Source organism: Mesoplodon bidens (assembly GCF_964165515.1).
Source record: "Mesoplodon bidens genome assembly, contig: HAP1_SCAFFOLD_685, whole genome shotgun sequence".
NCBI classification, from domain to species: domain Eukaryota; kingdom Metazoa; phylum Chordata; class Mammalia; order Artiodactyla; family Ziphiidae; genus Mesoplodon; species Mesoplodon bidens.
Genome location: NW_027671342.1, coordinates 72,615 through 91,496, shown reverse-complemented (window position 1 = coordinate 91,496; position 18,882 = coordinate 72,615). Strand labels below are relative to the sequence as shown.

Sequence of the window (18,882 nt, the reverse complement as noted above, 5' to 3'; positions counted from 1 at the left end):
CCCAGCCTCGTCCTAGAAAGGACTTTAAGCCTCGGAGGTCTCAGTCCATGCAGGGTTCTTGGTGCTGGGGAGTGAGGTTAACACGCCGTCTCTCTGGGACACACACGACAGGTATTAATTGTGTGCTCACCACGAATGGGCATTATTCTGGGAGCTTTACAATGATAACCATCTCATTTAGCCCTCGAGATAAGCCTGCAAGGTCATTGCTGTCGTTGGCCCCATTTTGTAGATGAGGAAACCGAGGTTCCGAGGGGTCCAGTGGTTTGTGCAAGAGCGCACCGAGTAGGCCAGTGGCAGAGCTGGGGTTCTGACCCAGGACTGTGTTGCTAACCAGCCCCCATCCTGCCTCCCTACTGAACCAGATACTTCTTGTCACTGAGCTTTGCTGGGTGAATTTTGGCTTACGTTCAGCTTAACCTGGGGCCATACTTTAGGTCCTGATCCCGGGAACATTTCTGATCCGGTGTGATAACAGCTGGCAGGCCTTGAGCGTCTACTCTGGCCAGAGACTTTGACTTTTTATACATAGATACTCTCTCAACGCCCTGCACCGCTAAGAAGACCCAGACCCAGGCATACAGAGAAGCCTGGCCGAGGTCACAAAGCTAGGAAGTTGCAGAGCACTGATCTGCCTAAAAAGGAAGCATCCATCTCTGCATCTTCAAAAGCACACACTTGCTTTCCACCTCCCCTCGCCAAGCTTCACTTTTCAGGAAAACGCTCTCGCTCCGGGCTGGTCGCTAGGCAACCCTTGCATGTAATTCCACGAAATGCCCAGAAGAGGGCGCGAGGACTCGCTCTCCCCGGGCACCCACGCGATGGGGCTGAACTTCGCAGAATCTCGAAAGCAAGAGTGACGCGCTCCAGACGAACTCCACCTGTGGCCGTACCCGAGCCCTAGGCTGCACGGAAGGTGACACAACACGGCACCTCTGCACCCCACCCCACCCCACCCCCGCAGGGGCCTGGACTCACCGAGGCTGGGTTTTCGATGACCAGTTCGTAGGTCAGCCCTCTGGACCCAAACCTCAGGATGTCTCCGGGTAGGAGCTTCACAGCCACGTTCTGAATGTGGCACTCATTGACGAACGTGCCGTTGCAGGAATTGAAGTCGTGGAGAACAAAGCTGCTTTCGGCCTCATTATATTCAATGAGTGCGTGATGGTTGTCGACGTCTGCAGACTGAAATGCAGAAGGGGGACAGTCAGAGCCAGGAATAACAGGAATAACAAGGAATAACTAGTGCCACTGACACTGGGGGCCCCAATGTGCTAACCACTTCATCTGGCTGGACAGTCACTGCAATCCTCATTTTAAGAGGAGGATGCTGAGGGTCAGAGAGGTTAAGTGACTTGCCTAAGGCCACACAGCTAGTGAGTGGAGGGTCACCAGACCCTGACAGCAGACCCAGAATAGATGCCCAGTTTTGGGGTAGGGCGTCAGGCAACACAGAGGCAAGAGGGAACTCGGGGGGGAATTGGCCAGGAATTGGCCACTTGATAGTTCTCTGATCCCATGCAAGCATCCTTTTGGTTGTCCCGAGTGGCAAGACAGCAGAAATGGCCCAACACAAACCAGAAAGGTCAGTTGGCAAGTGACAACTGTCCATTTACTGCAAGTGTTAAAGTTCAGGGGAGGTTTTGTAATAATTGTTGTTTGTTCTATTCATTTTTAAAATAACATGTTTTTTGTAATAATGCAGAAAATGAGAACTAGAGAAAAACACAAAGAAGACATTAAAATCACTTAGACTCCCGTCCCCCAGAGGCAGGCACCGAGAACACGGTGGTTCACATCCTTCCAGTCTTTTCTCTATGCTTACAATCTTTTTAAAAAGTTTAAACACAATTGAGCTCACACCACAAAACATAGTTTTATAACTACCTTTTAAAAGCCTTGGTGTACAATGAAGGTTTTTCCCATGTGCTTAATTATTACTGTTGCTTCTTAAAAGCTAATCAGAATTTATCTAACCAAAGATGATCTATTTTTCAATAGGGCCCCTGGTGTGACCACATTTCCCTCAAAAGAGAGAGACCCCAGACAGTGATTTGTCAGTGGCCTCAGAAACCTCCTGTGTAACCACTTTAATAAGAAGAATGAGCAAAACTCGGCACCAAGGAGGAAATATCACACCCCCACCTGGCCCCGGCGCCCTGGACTATGGGCTGCAGGGCACGTGCGAAGTCCTGTGTCTTCTCAGGACACTGCCTATGAGCCATCCACTCCAGCCTGAGACTTTGCAAATATTTTCTAAGTCACTCTTCTCAGAGTGCCTCACCCAACTTTCATAGAGAGTACTTGGACTTAGAAATCTATACTAATGTCCCACAATATAATTATAACCTATAGCTTATATTAATAATAGCTTATAGTATATGAATAGATAATAATATAACTGCATATATTAGTAGAATATATTAATGACACATTATGTGTAATTACACAAATGCCAGGAAATTTGCTAAGTGCTTTACTGCATTATCCCGTTTCATCTTCACAATAATTCAAAGGGATACTTCCTCATTTCAAAAAAATTTAATTTTTTATTGAAGTCTAGTTGATTTACAATGTTGTGTTAGTTTCAGGTGTACAGCAAAGTGATTCAGTTATACATATATATAATATCTATTCTTTTTCAGATTCTTTTCCATCACAGGTTACTGCAAGATATTGAATATAGTTCCCTGTGCTGTACAGTAGGTCCGATAGTTACTCATTTCTTAGATGAGGAAACTGAGGCATAGAACGATTAAGTGTGCCCACAGTCAGCCACTTTGACTCGCTTGGCTTGTTCCCAGGTTTGCCTGATTCAAATGACTGTGCCTTTACCCACTTTCCAAATTCCTACCAAACACTTTGGCACTTAAAATACTGAAACACAAGAAGAAAGCAGGAGTAGCTCTATTAATTTCAGGCAGAGCCAACTTCAGAGGAAGGAAAGTTATCAGGGATAAAGAGAGGCGATACATAGTGATAAAGGGGTCGATTCTCCAAGCAGACATAACAGTCCTTCATTGTATGTACCCAACAATAGAGCATCAAAGTATGGAAGGCAAAAACTGATAGAACTGCAAGGAGAAGCAGATGAATCCATCATGGTAGCTGGAGACCTCAACAGCCCTCTGTCAGTGATGGGCAGACCCACCAGGCAGAAAATTAGGAAGAATGAAGTTGAACTGAACAGCACTACCATCATCTGGATCTAACTGGCAACCACACAGCTTCATCCCACAGCAACAAAACACACATCCTTCTCAAGCTCCCATGGGACATTCATGAAGCAGACCACATTCCAGGCCACAAAATATACCTCAACAAATGTAAAAGGATAGAAATTATGCAAAGTACGTTTTCAGAACACAATGGAATTAGGCTAGAAACCAATACCAGAAAGACAGCTGGAAAATCCCCAAATATTTGGAGATTAAACAACACACCTCTAAATAACAGATGGGTCAAGGAGGGAGTCTCATGGGAAATAAAAATTTATCTTGAGCTAAATGAAAATGAAAATACAACCTATGAAAATTTGCAAGATGCAGTGAAAGCAGTGCTTGGAGGGAAGTTTATGGCATTGAAGGCATACATTTGAAAAGATCTAAGCTTCCACCTTATGAAACTAGAGAAAGAAGAGCAATATAAGCCTACCACAAGCACAAGAAAAGAAGCAGTGAATGAAATAAAAAGCAGGAAAACAATAGAGAAAAGTCAGCAAAATAAAGAGCTGTTCGGTTTTTTTTTTTTTTGTAAAGATCAATAAAATTGACAAACCTCTAGCAGGATAACCAAGAAAAAAAGAGAGAAGATACAAATTACTCAAATCAGAAATGAAAGCGATGGCATCACTACTGATCTCATGGACACTGAAGGGATAATAAAGGAATATTATGAATAATTCTATGCCCACAGATTTTATAAGTTAATGAAGTGGACCATTTCCTTGAAAGACACAATCTACTGAAACTCACACAAGGAGAAATAAATACTCTGAATAGACTCATATCTAGTAAAGAATTTGAATCAATAATGAATAACCTTCCAAAATGGAAAGCACCAGGCCTGGATGGGTTCACTGGTCAATTCTATCAAACATTAAGGAAAGAATGATATCAGTTCTAAATAATCTCTTCCAGAAAATAGAAGAAGAGAGAACACTTCCCAGCTCATTCTGTGAGGCCAAGCTTATTCTAATAGCAAAACCAGATAAAGATATTGCAAAACAGGAAAATTGCAGACCAATACCTCCCATGAACATAGATGCAAAATCCTCAACAAAATATTAGCAAATTGAATCCAGTGATGTATAAAAAGACTTCTACACCACAGTCAAGTGGGATTTATTCCAGGTATGCAAGGCTGGTTCAACATTTGGAAATCAATTAATGTAATCCATCACATCAACAGCGTAGAGAAGAGAAATCGCATTATCATAACAGTAGATGCAAAAAGAGCATTTGACAAAATTAAACACCATCCATGATAAACTAACAAACCACCAAACCACCACAACAATTCTTGGCAAATTAGGGATGGAGGGGAACTTCCTCAACCTGATAAAGTACATCTATAAAAACCCTAAAGCTAACGTCATATTTAATGGTGAGAAACTAGAAACTTTCCAATTAAGATCAGGAATAAGGTGAAGATGTCCCCTTTCACCACTCATTTTCAACATTGTACTGTATGTCCTAGCTAATGCAACAAGGCAAGAAAAGAGAATAAAAGATAGATTGGGAAGGAAAAAGAAATCTTCTTTGGTGAGGTGTTTGTTCAGATCTTTTGCCCATTTTGCAGATGGCATGATTGTCTATGCAGAAAATCCCAAAGAACCGACAGAAAGCCCTCCTGGAACTAATGAGCAATTGTACCCAGGTGGCAGAATACATGATTAATATACAAAAGTCAATTGCTTTCCTATATACCAACAATGAACAAGTGGAATATGAAATTAAAAACACAACACCATTTACATTAGCACCAAAAAAAAAAAATGAATTACCTAGGAATAAATCTCACAAAATACTTAGCTATATGAAGAGGTATATGAAGAAAACTACAAAATGTTGATGAAAGAAATCAAAGTAGTCTAAATAAAAGAAGAGATATTTCATGTGTATTTGAAATTCCTTAATGATGTATGATGTTTAACATCTTTTCATATGCTTATTTGACATCTGTAGATTTTCTTTGGTGAGGTGTCTGTTGAGCTCTTTTGCCCATTTTTAAGTTGGGTTGTTTGGTTTCTTATTGTTGATTTTTAAGACTCATTTATATTGTTTATTTATTTATTTTATTGAAATGTAGTCGATTTACAATGTTGTATTAATTTCTGCTGTACAGCAAAGTGATTCAGTTATACATATATATACATTCTTTTTAAAATATTCTTTTCCATTATGGTTTATCACAGGATATTGAATATAGTTCCCTGTGCTATACAGTAGGACCTTGTTGTTTCTCCATCCTGGATGTAACAGCTCACATCTGCTAACCTCAACCCCCCACTCCATCTCTCCCTCAACCCCCTCCCCCTTGGCAACCACAGTCTGTTCTCTATATCCATGAAGACTCATTTATTTTGGATACATGCTTACAGCATCTTTATTCATAACTGCCCAAAACTGGAAGCAACCAAGATGTCCTTTAAAAGGTAAATGGATAGACAAATTGTGGTACATCCATACAATGAAACACTAGTGATAAAAATAAACGAGTTATCAAATAACAAAAAAGACATGGAGGAATCTTAAATGCATATTTCTTAGTGAAAAAACCTAGTCTGAAAAGGTTACATACCGTATGATTCCAACTGTATGAAATTCTGGAAAAAGTAAAACTATAAGGAGAGTAAAAGATCAGTGCTTGCCAGGGGCACAGGGGCTCTGGGGCTCAGGATGAAGAGGAGGGGCACAGGGGATTTCAGGGCAGTGAAAATATTTTTTATGATACTGTAATGGTGGATACTTGTCACTATACATTTGTCAAAACGAAAGAACGTACAACGCAAAGAGTGAACCCTAACGTAAACTATGGACTTAGTTAATAATAGCATATCAATATTGGTTCATCAGTTGTAACGAATGTACCGCACTAATGCATGAGGTTAATAATAGGGGAAACTGTGTGTATTGGAGGGGTGGATATATGGGAACTCTCTGTATTCTCTGCTAAAATTCCTGTAAACCTAAAACTGTTCAAAAAAATAAAGTATTAAAAAAAATGAAAACACATTAGTTCTTTGGAAAATGTCACCCACATCATCTTCATCACCATTGTCATTGATCTTTGTGTCCTTTGAACCTTTGATAACCCACGAATGAGAGAAATTCTGTCTGTGACATTTTGTTTGTCTCTTGCCAGGCTTCACTGCGTTCAGTTCCTCAAAAACTGTCAGGCCATTATTAAGAACTCAAAGCAAGCAGGAAGTTTTCAATGACTCCACAAAGTTGGGTGAGCCTCTACCACATGTTAGGCCAGGAGACAGCTTCCTAGTTCGGCCCTATAATATCACTCGCTCCCTTTACTTGGAAAATTGCTAAGTGCTGCTCCTGGACAGACGCCCTGCTGCTAATACAGACTGAGTCTGTAAGCCCCAGCCTACTGAGCTGTCCCACTATGAGATGAACTGTTATTTATTTATTATTATTATTATCATTATCTTTATCCTCCTCTAACATATTTTGAGGGCTTCCTGTGAACTGGGCCCTGCTGAAGCATTTTGTGTGCATTTTTATCATTTAATCTGCATGACAGCCCTAAACAGGGACTCTATTGTTATCTCCATCTTAGAGATGGAGAAGCTGAGACTCAAAAGCTGAAGTGAGAGGACAGCATTACCTTGATCCCAAACCCAGACAAGGACACGACAGGACAACCACAGACCAGTATCTCTTATGAACACTGACACCACAGTCCTCAACCAAACAGGAGGAAACCGAATGCAACAGCACGTTAAAAGGATCATACACTATGACCAAGTGGCATTTATTCTTGGAATGCAGACTTGATGGTTCAACATATGAAAATTAATCCACGTAATACATCACATTAACAGAAAGAAGGAAAAAAATGATCATCTCGATGGAAGTACAAAAAGCATTTGACAAAATGCAACACTCTTTCATGAAAAAAGCACTCAACAAACAGGGAATAGAGGGAAATTACCTCAACATAATAAAGGTCAAATATGAAAGGCCCACAGGTAGCATCATACTCAAAGGTGAAAGACTGAAAGCTTTTCCTCTAAGATCAAGAATAAGATAAGGATACCTGCTTTTGCCACTTCTATTCAACAATGTACTGGAAGTCCTAGCCAGAGCAATTAGGCAAGACAAAGAAATAAAGGCATCCAAATTCGAAAGGAAGAAGTCAAATTATCTCTGTTCACAGGCAACATGATCTTACATGTACAAAATCCTAAAGAGTCCATGAAAAACCACAACCCTCTTAGAACTAAAAAATACCATTCACTAGCAAAATCGTAGGACACAAAATCAACACACAAACATCAGTTGTGTTTCTATATGCTCACAATGAACAATCTGAAAAGGAAGTTAAGAAAATAATTTCATTTACAATAGCATCAAAATGAATAACATATTTTGGGATAAATTTAACCAAGGTGGTAAAGGATGTGTACACTGAAAACTACAAAGTGCTTCTGAAAGAAATTAAAGACACAAATAAATGGAAAGACACCCTGTATTCGTGGGTTGGAAGACTTAATATTGTTAAGATGTCATTATTACACAGCAGGATCTACAGATTCAAAACCCCAACAGCAGTTTTGGCAGAAATAGAAAAATCCATCCTAAAATTCATATGGAATCTCAGTGGACCCCAAATAGCCAAAATACTCTTGAGAAAGAAAAGCAAAGTTGGAGGTCTCACACTTCCTGATTTCAAAACTTACTGCATACAAAGGTACAGTAATCAAAACAGTGTGATACTGACATAAGGTCAGGCACATAGGCCAATAGAATAGAATAGAGAGCACAGAAATAAAAGTTTGCATATATGGTCCAATGATTTTTGACAAGGGTGCCAAGATTATTCAATGGGGAAAGAACAGTATTTTCAACAAATGATGCTGGGAAAGACTGCAAAAGAATTAAGTTGAACTCTTACCTTACACCATGTATAAAAATTAACTCAAAGTGGATCAAAGACTTAAACAGAGCCTAAAATTATAAAACTTTTAGAGGAAAGCACAGGAGGAAAGCTTTATGACATTGGATTTGGCAATGCATTATTGGATATGATACCAAAAGCATAGGCAGCAAAGGTAAAAATAGATAAATTCAACTATATCAAAAATTAAAACTTCAGTGAATCAAAGGACACAATAAACAGGGTGAAAGGCCATCTAGAGAATGGGAGAAAATAGTTGCAAAACACAAATCTGAAAAAGGGTTAATATGAAGAATATATAGAGAACTATAACTCAACAACAACAACAAAAAAGAACCCCCAAATAACCTGATCAAATATGGGCAAAGAACTGGAATAGACATTTCTCCAAAGAAGATATATAAATGTCCAACAAGCATATAAAAAGATGCTCAACATTACTAGTCATTAGGGAAATTCAAATCAAAACCACAGTGAGATACCACCTCATACCCATTAGGATGGCTACTATCAAAAACAAACAAACAGCAACAGAAAATAACAAGTGTTGGCAAGGATGTAGAGTAGGGGAACACTTATGCACCGCTGAGAATGTAAAATGGTGCAGCTGATATGGAAAACAGTAGAGCGGCTTCTCAAACAATTTAGAATAAAATTATCATATGATCCAGCAAGTCCACTTCTGGGTATATACCCCAAAGAATTGAAAACAGGAACTTAAAGAGTTATTTGTACACTCATGTTTACAGTAGCATTATTCACAATTGCCAAAAGGTGGAAGCCACCCAAGTGCCCACTGACTGATGATTAGATAAGCAAAATGTGGTCTATCCATACAGTGGAATATTATTCAGTGTAGGAGGAAGGAAATTCTGACACATGCTATAACACGGATGAACCGTGAGGACATTATGTGAAATAAGTGTCACAAAAAAGCAAATTTTGTATGATTCCACTATGTGAGGTACATAAAGTAGTCAAGCTCATAGAAACAAAATAGAACGGGGGTTGCCAGGAGCTGGGGAAGGGGAAATGGGGAATTGTTGTTTAATGGGTACAGTTTCAGTTTTGCAAGATGAAAAATTCTGAGGCTGGTTGCACAACAATGTGAATAACTTACAACTACTGATCTGTACACTTAAAAGTGGTTAAGACGGTAAACTTTATAGGTATTTTACCACGATTTAAAAAATGGCTAAGATGAAGGGACTCACTCAACATCAGGATGCTGGCCCAGGGCAATGTCAGGGTTTGAACCCGAGTCTAATTCCAAAACTTGTACCTTTGATTTGTACCCTGTGATTTTCAGAGTAGAGAGTGATTTAATAATGAGAGAGGAGACAGGCAGGACCTAATATACAAAACAAGTGCATTTTTTAAGGCTCCTGCATTGAAAATGTCTTTAAAAAGTATATAGTGAGTCCATAAAATATTGAGACGTTTCAACTTCTATTAACAATGACCATCTGCTCTGATGACCCCTGTGCTTTAAGGAAGCCTCCTCGGGAAGCTGACTTAGTTATGACATTGCCCTGAGGTTCACTGACATTGTCGCTGAGGTTCGACGTGTACCTGGAACCGTCCTTTGGAGCTAGGTTTCAACCTTGCATCACCTGGCACTGGGAAGCCCCATCTCAGACCATAACCTCCCACTCCCGGCCTTCCTTATCCTCTGTCTCATCCTCTCCTTGAGTCACGTAGCCTTTGCTCCCTGTTTGCTCCCTAGGGGTAATGCCCTATGCTCACCCAGCCTGGGCCCTGCTCAAGCTCACCAGCTCCTTCAAGTCCATCCCGGCCCCCAAACCCTCCTGCCACCCTCACACTTCTGTCCTGAGGCTGGCCCAGTGCCCTTTGGGCCCCACAGCCAGCAGGTCCCTGCTCTCAGGCTTTTCATTCTACTTTGACAACAGCCTCCTAGGTCTTCACCTCCTGCACCTGCCTGCATCCTCCGTCTGCTTCTCCCAACCCTCCTCCATCCCTTTACACGGCGCCCTCTGCCCAGCAGGCCCACCTGTGCGGCTACATCCATGGGCTGATGGGCTCCTTGTGTCTGGTTTCTGGTTGGGTTTGGCCAATGGGGGGGGTTAGAGATCAGAGCAGGGAGGAGAGAGCTTGGGGTACTTACTCCCCTGGCTTCCATTCTCTGGGGCCACACAGCTTCCCTCAGAGGACTCTACCCAGCTCTCGGGGTCTCCGGGTCCCAGGAAATGCCCCTGCCCCTCACCCCTCAGCTCTGGGGGTGGGAACAGTCCTCACTCATACTAGCTCTGGGCCCTGCACTATCCTTTGTGGTTTCTCTGAGCCCTGCCCACTCCCTATGGAGTCCCTTCAGGAAACTCCCCTCCATCACTCCACACCCCTGTGAATGTGCATTCAGCTCCCTGCCAGGACCTGGACTTCCCAGGCTTGGAGAAGCTCTTAGGTGGGAACTTCAAGGCTTCTCTTAGCTGCCAAGGGCCTCCGGGTGGTCCTGCCTTCATCCCACCCTGGTCTGGTCCCTCTCCTCAACCATCTCCTCTTCTGCATCCTCACCTTGACAGTGTAACTTCCGTCTAACCTGTGAACGTGCTCACCACCCCCTCGGCCTGGAAACACCGCCCCTTCCCCCTTCCTTTCCTTTATTGTCAAATGGCTTCAAGAGGGTCCTCTCCCGCTGGGTCCTCAACCCACTGCCATTGCCCTCGGAGGCCCTCGGGCTCTCGGCCTCCCTGTGACATGTGACACAGTTGTCAGAGAGAGGCACGTGGCCTGGTGGTTCAGGGGTTGGGGGAGCAGGGCAACGTGGTGGTTATTAGACTGGGCTCGAGTCCAGCTCTCCTACTTCCTAGCAGGGTGACCTTGGGCAAGTGATACCTCAGCTTCCTCATCTGTAAGGTAACAAAAGGACCATCTTATAAGTTACTGGTGACCTATAAATGATATAATACATACAAAAGCACTTAGAAGAGAACATAGGGCAAATGGGAAATGTTCTCTGTTATGAGCAAGAGGATGGGCTCTGGAGTTAGAAAGCCTTGAGTTCAAGTCCCACCTCTGCTACCTTCCAGCTGTGCAGCCTGGGGCATGGTTCTTTGCTTCTCTTTGGTTGCTCCCTGAGCAGCAAAAATGAGTTTGATAAGCTGGGCTTCATAGGATTGACAAAAGGTACTGCTTGGTGACATGTTCAAAGGAGTGGGATAACATTTTTGAAATTAACTTGTGTGTGTGTGTCTGTGTGTGTGTGTGTGTGTGTGTTTTATCTATTTCTTTTAACCTTTTGGTTCTAGGCTATCCCATTCCCAGCCCCATCCCCCCACTGCCTCCAGAAAGGGATGTAGTGCAGAAATAGTAAGAAAAAAAAATGGGGTTTTCAAAAGAATAAGGATATGAGGAAACGGCCAGGCGCTGGTGAGACGACGGGTCTGGGATTGGAAGGAAAGAAGAAGCTTCTCTGCTTCCCCGTCAGCTGGATCCTTCCTCCCCGGTCTCCCCGGGAGAGCCCTGTGGACCGGCAAGGCCTCAGGAGAGGCTGGTCCTGAAATCAGACTGCCCGAGCGTGGTGCCCAGTGCCCCAGCCTCCCTCTGTGACCTCAGGCAGGATACTCAGCCTATCTGTGCCTCAACGCCCTCATCTGTAAAGTGGGGCAAACAACATTAACCTCCTAAGGATGAAATGAGTTAATACACTCGAGAGTGCCCAGAACAGTACCTGGCACAAAGCAAGCTGTCTCTGTGATGAATACCCTCAGCCTGGCAGCAGCTCTCTGGCTCCCTCACCTCTCTGACTGCTTCCAGGTCTCCACGCCGGGCTCCTCTCCCCTCAGATGTCCGTTTCCTCTGCACTCTGTCCATGGGCTGGGGCCACTGTGCCACCCCCTCGATTCGCAGGTGTGTATTTCCAACCCCTGGTTCATCTCCAGGCCCCAAACTGCCTGGCTGCTTCCGGGATGTTGAGGTGCTCACTCAACCAGTCCTGCTTCCTGCCCTCTTGGTAACGGGATTATCACCTGCCAGCTCATCCAGCCATCTTTCTCCATGGCCTGTGGCATTGATCCTACTGATTCTTCCAGAAAGCTCTCAGACCAGTCCCAAAGCAACGGTCCAGTCAGGTGGTAGTATTAATGTGGTGGGCAGAATGGTCTCCCAAAGATGCCCATGCCCTGATCCTCAGAACCTGGGAATATGCTCCATGAGGTGGCCAAAGGGACTGTGACGATGTCAAGGTTACTAATCAGTGCTCTTAAAAGAGGGAGACTAAGGACTTCCCTGGTGTTTCAGTGGTTAAGAATCCGCCTGCCAATGCAAGAGACACGGGTTCGAGCCCTGGTCCGGGAAGATCCCACATGCCATGGAGCAACGAAGCCCGTGTGCCACAACTACCGAGCCTGCGCTCCAGAGCCCACAAGCCACAACTACTGAGCCCACGTGCCACAACTACTGAATCCGCGTGCCTAGAGCCCGTGCTCCACAAGAGAAGCCACTGCAATGAGAAGCCCATGCACCGCAACAAAGAGTAACCCTCGCTCGCTGCAACTAGAGAAAGCCTGTGCTCAGCAACGAAGACCAAACCCAGCCAAAAACTTTTTAAAAATTTTTTAAAAAGTGGGAGACTATCCTGGGTTATCCAGGTGGGACTAATTGAACTCCACCAGTCCTTATAAGCAGAGAACTTACTCTGGCTGGATTGGAGAGATAAGTGGTGTTTCTTGCTGGGCCCCCACTTAACAGCCCCAATGCTCCTCTTCCTGGGAAAGCACCAGGTCAACGTTTCCTCTTTACCCAAATCCCCCCCTAGATGGCAACACCTCAGTCTGTTGCATGAATGAGGATCACAAGAACATTCATCTCACATTTCACTGACAACCCCCATTCTCCATTCCACAGGGTGGAATTTCCCTAGCTTACTCAATTATCTTGTTATCTCAGTTAACTGAGAATTTCCAATTTAGATATTAGATGTTCCCAAAGCTAAATTTACACTCAAAAAGTGAAGCTTCTGTTTTTAGAAGCTTGAGTCAGCTCAGTCTGAAACTCAGCCCCACCTCCCCCGTCTAGCTGTGTGATTTGGGCCAGTTCCTTAACCTTTCTGAGTCCCATGTCCATGTCATCAAATGAGGATAATAATGATAATAGTAGTTCTCACCCGCACAGGATTTGTTTTGTGGATATAATTCTATAAATATATATACAGAACATACATAGGTGATGTATAAAGCCATGTGAGATGCAGTAAGTAGTCCATAAATGTATGCTGTAGCTGTTTGTATTATGTATGCTATTCAAAAGATTATGATCTTTCTTTCATCTCACATCCATCAGAATGGCTAGTATAAAAAAAAAGGGAAATCACAAGTGTTGGTGAGGACGCAGGGAAAGTGGAACCCTTGTGCCCTGTTGTGAGAATGTAACTTGGTGCAGCCACTATGGAAAACAGCATGGCAGTTCCTGAAACAATTAAAAATAAAATTATCATATGATCCAGCAAGTCTACTTTTGGGTATATATCCCAAAGAACTGAAAGCAGGGCCTTGACGAGATATTTATACACCCATGTTCATAGCATTGTTTGCAACAGCCAAAAGGTGGAAACAACCCAAGTGTCCATCAGTAGATGAATGAATAAACAAAATGTGGTGAATCCACACAATGGAATATTATTCAGCCTTAAAAAAGGAAGGAAATTCGGACACATGGTACAGCATGGATGAACATGGACATTATACTCAGTGAAAGGATATTATACTCAGTGAAAGAAGCCAGTCATGAAAAGACAAATACTGTTATGATTCTACTTATATGAGATACCCAGAGTAGCCAAGGTCATAGAGACAGAAAGCAGAACGGTGGTTGCTGGGGGCTGGGATGGGGGGACAAGGGGAGTTGTTGTTTCATGGGTGCAGTTTCAGTTCTGCAAGATTCAAAGAGTTCTGGAGATGGATGGGGGTGATGGCTGCACAACAGTGTGAATATATTTAATGCCACTGAACTGCACACTTAATAAAAGTGGTTAAGATGGTAAATTTTATGTTATGCATATCTTACCACAATAAAAAAAAAAAGAAAAATGAGATCACGATCTAGCCCTTTCCTCTGAACTTTTTCCTCTTGGAAGCCCTCCATCTGCTGGTGAGAAACTAGTCCCATCAATTGCTGTGCTGGGTACTGACCAATGAAATCAGCCGCCAGTTCCCAAACAGGGGACAAAACATTCCCTGAGGACTGGTGAGAGCTAACAGGTGAACCACCAGAGCAAGGAGCACTTGGGGAGAAGCCAGGGGTGAGGTGGGGGTGAGGGGGGAGGATGGGAGCACGACCCAGGCAGGAGGACAAGCGCGATGCAGATGGGGAGCCAGCAAGTGCACCCTCCCAGGCCTGTTTCATTCCGTGGATTTCCCCACAGAGAGTCCACCTGTCACCTTATGTCTCAAAATGCAGGTGTTCGCTTAGAATAAGAGAAATGTGAATTAAAATGACACAGGTACCATACTTCACCCCGTAGATCAGTGAAGATCCAATGGGGGGTCAGCACCCTAGGCTGGGGAGGGAGTGGGAGACGGGCGTCCACTGCTGGCAGGACACCACATCCGGAAACCTCTGGTGGGAAATTTGGCCATGCCCATCAGAGCTACAGCTGTGTGTGTCCTTTGACAGAGCAGACATACCTGCATGTCCGTGAAATTATGCAAATAATAGGAGAATCCCAGCAGCCTTGTTTAATAATAATAAACAAGATTATGGTGTAGGCTCTGATTCTTTCCTGAGAGGCAGCCCAGAACTGACAGGGGCCAGGAAAAGGGACGAGAGTCATCCGGCTGGATGGGATCTGGGGTATGTGTATGAGATCAGTCTGGCTTCATGACCCTCAGATCCCACGCGAGAAGGGCTGACACAGGCTGGAGAGATGGCTAAACCCATGAGAAAGGAGATGCCTGGCAGGACACTGACCACCGAGGGTGAGGTGTGGACACCAGCATTTCATCCCCCTGTCATGTCTGTTCTTTCTTTTTCTCTTCCATCTCCACCTTCCTAGCTGCAGCCCTGTACTGACTTGGGCTGTCCTAGAGCTCAGTCTTCTAGGGATCCTGGGACTTCCCCAGGGTGGGACTGGGGGAGTCCCTGGGGAGGGGGTAGGGTCAGTCAGCCCTTCATTGTTTACCCTTCGCTTCTCTTTTCCTCAAAACAAAGTTTATTGAAAGAATACACACACACACACACACACACACACACACAAAAGCAGGAGCTCTGCTGATCAAGAAGGGAGAGGGAGGGAGCACTGATGGTGGGGTTCTCAAAGTGTGGTCCTGGAACCAACTCCAGGGACTCCATTCCCCCCACCTGAACCTGGGGAGCATACAAATGTGAAGATTCCTGGGCCTTACCCCAAACCCACTGGGTCAGAATGCCTAGGAGTTCATGTTGAACAACCACTCTTAAACATGCGGAAAATCCAAAAACCACTGGCTTTGGTGTTTCTTCATTCTGGAAGAACTGAGTCCCTTTCTCAGCAGAGTTTAAATAACAGCCATATCCAACTCTAAAAAATACAGTTTACAAGGCACATCAAATCATATAAATTATAACTTGCAAGGTTTAGCTGTGAAATGAGCAAGGCTGAGGCTTTTGAGCCGTGTAAAATGGGAGAGGGGAGATTGTGAATAGAGCTCCTGATGGCTCGTCTGCACACAGCAGCCGGGATGTTCACTGGCAGGTCTCCCCCTTGTTTACAATCCTTCAAGCCTTCTTCCCACTGCTTTCAGATAAAGATCAAAACCCTTATGGTGACATGAAGGAGGCCGACTTGTCCCTTAGCCCTCCTCCTTCCCACTCTGACTTCTGGACGCCCTGGTTTTCTCTCAGTCCCTTGGGTTCACAATATGCTCTTCCACCCCAGGGCCTTTGCACATGCCATTCCCTTCTCCTTTTGTCTAGTTAAGTCCTCCTTGTCTTCCATATTCCTTTCCTTTACAGCCCCAATGTTGGAATGGAATTAGTCACACCTTTGTGGGATCATTTGACTTATTTCTCTCTCTCCTGGCAGCTTCCTGATGGCAGGGACCATGTCCAGTTCTGACATCACTGTACCCCTAGACTTGGCTTGGTGCTGAGGCTCTGGGTAAATACTATGCAATGAAATAGTGATAGCAACAGTTATCACTGTTGACTATAAACAGTTCTCACTAGCCTGGCTATAAACAGGCTTCCTACTGCCTTACGGAACCAAACTCCTTACAGGATATAGAAAAAAGTCTGGAGGGTAAAACCCTGCAAATATCAATATTGATTTTTCCCTGAGCCAAATGATTACAAGTGACTTTTATTTTCTTCCTTATATTTTCCTTTCTCCCAATTTTTAAAAACAAGAAGCATGTAACTACCTTCCATTATCGGAAAGAGTAAAAGATGTTGAAATACTACGATACCAATAGTCAAAACAACATGTCAACCTTGCTGATGAGTAGAAATCTTTAGAAGCATGACTGCCTATTCTTTAGGATTGATCCAGGCAAATAAAACAATCTTTTTTATTTGCTAGATGTAACCTCTGGTAATTGCAAGGATGATTTTTAGTAATATAAATCCCTGAAATTTTTTTTTTTTTTTTTTTTTTTTTTTTTTGCGGTACACGGGCCTCTCACTGTTGTGGCCTCTCCCGTTGCGGAGCTCAGGCTCCGGACACGCTGGCTCAGCGGCCATGGCTCATGGGCCCAGCTGCTCCCCGGCATGTGGGATATTCGCGGACCGGGGCACGAACCCGTGTCCCTTGTATCGGCAGGTGGACTCTCAACCACTTCGCCACCAGGGAAGCCTAGTGACGTATTTCTTAAGCTAAGTCCGAGGAGCAGTAAGCAGTCAATTATTTATGTACAATGAATGCAAATTTCTGTCTAGTTAATAACTGTACTCATTAGTTCCCTTTTCCAAATGGCTTATTAATGTCAGTGGATCCTCATCTCAACCCTGTGCACCTCTGAGGATTCTTCTCAGTCTCTGTTTTAGGAGACCATAATAATGATCATTGTGACATTCACTGAGCACCACATGCCAGGCTCTTTATATGCATTTCTCACTTAATCCTCAGAATAACCCTGTGAGGTTAGAGGTTTACAGACAGGGAAAAGGAGCTCAGAGTGATTAAGTAATTTGGTTGAAGTCACTCAGCCACAAAGTAGCCTAATGAGATTCAAACCCAGGTCTGTCTATCTCCAAAGCCTGTGCTTTTAAAAATTACTACAGTTTTCTAATATCATAGTCCGGTTCAAAACAGAGATCTCTGTCACTACTTTAGCCAGACAGGAAATAAAACGACCCCAAATCTATGCCTTGTTAGGATAAAGAAGAAACTACAGTTCTTCTTCTTCTTCTTTTTCCTCCCACTTTGCACACTGAACAGATGTTCTGTGTCCTTGAAGGGAGACCATATCATGGAGGAGAATCTCACGGGGAGGTTCATGGAGTTATCTTTAAATCTGTTGTGTTTACAATAAACATTCTCAGAAAACTAGGAATAAAGGGGGAAATTTCTCACTTGGTAAGAACATGTACCCTACAGCTAACCTCCTACTTAATGGTGAAAGAGTAACTGCTTTCCCCTAAGGTCAGGAACAAGCGAATATAAGGATTTATACACTGCTCTTGTTCAGCAGAGTCCTGGAAGTCTTAACCAGGGAAATAAAGCAAGCAAAAGAAGATTAAAAGCATTCAGATCTCCTTTTCTGAAAGAAGAAATAAAATTGTTCTTATTTGCAGATGACATGATTGTTTATGTATAAAATCCCAAGAAATCTACAAAAGCCCTTATATAAGAAAGTGCAGTTAAGGTTGCAAGATCCCAAGAAGCATACAAAAATCAACTGTATTTCTATATACTGTCAATGAACATGTGGACACCAAAATTAAAAATATAATACCATTTACAATCACTCAAAAAAAAAAAGAGAGACATACTTAAGTGTAAATCTAACAAAACATGTTCAGGACTCGTATGCTGAAAACTACAAAACACTCATGAGAGACACTGAATAAATGGAGAAATATACCATGTTCATGAATTGGAGGACAATATAGGAGTATATCAATTATTCTCACATTGATATATAGGATAAAACACAATTCCAATCAAAATTACAGCATGATATTTTGTGTATACAGACAGGCTTACACTAAAATGTAAATGGAAAGGCAAAGGAACTAGAATAGTTTAAAAAATTCTTTAAAGAAAAGTGGGAGGAATCACACTACCTGATTTAAGACTTACATAGCGACAGTAATCAAGGCTATCTCATAATGGTAGATCCATTATGACAAATAGATCCATGAAACATAATAGGGAACTAAGAAGTAGCCCCCATAGAAAGTATGGCCAGATTATTTTTGACAAACTTGCAAAAGCAATTCAATGGAGAAAGGATAGTCTTTTCAACAAATGGTTCTGGAACAACTAAATATCCACATGCAAGAAAAATGAACTTTGACCTAAATCTCACATCATAAACGACAGTGAACCCAAAATGGTTCAAAGATTTAAAAATAAAACTATAAAACACTTAGAAGAAAACATAAGAGAAAATCCTCAGGGTCAGGGACCTTGTGGCATGTTCTTAGACATGACACTAAAAGCATGATCTATAAAAGAAAAAATAACTACCTGGACTTCATCAAGAGTTAAAGCTTTTCCTCTGTGAAATACTCTGCTAAGAGAATGAGAAGACAAGCTACGGATGGGAGAAAATATTTGCAAACCATCTATCTGACAAGGGACTCATATCT

General features: G+C 43.0%; 1 protein-coding gene across 1 annotated transcript in view; it reads right to left on the bottom strand.

Annotated features, from left to right (window-relative positions):
* LOC308611542 (forkhead-associated domain-containing protein 1-like) overlaps positions 1-18,882 on the bottom strand; it is an 88,224-nt gene that overhangs the window by 67,333 nt on the left and 2,009 nt on the right. The window contains exon 2 of the mRNA XM_081260271.1: positions 979-1,185. Coding sequence (XP_081116397.1) covers positions 979-1,185 — 207 coding nt within the window. The remainder of the gene's footprint in view (positions 1-978; positions 1,186-18,882) is intronic.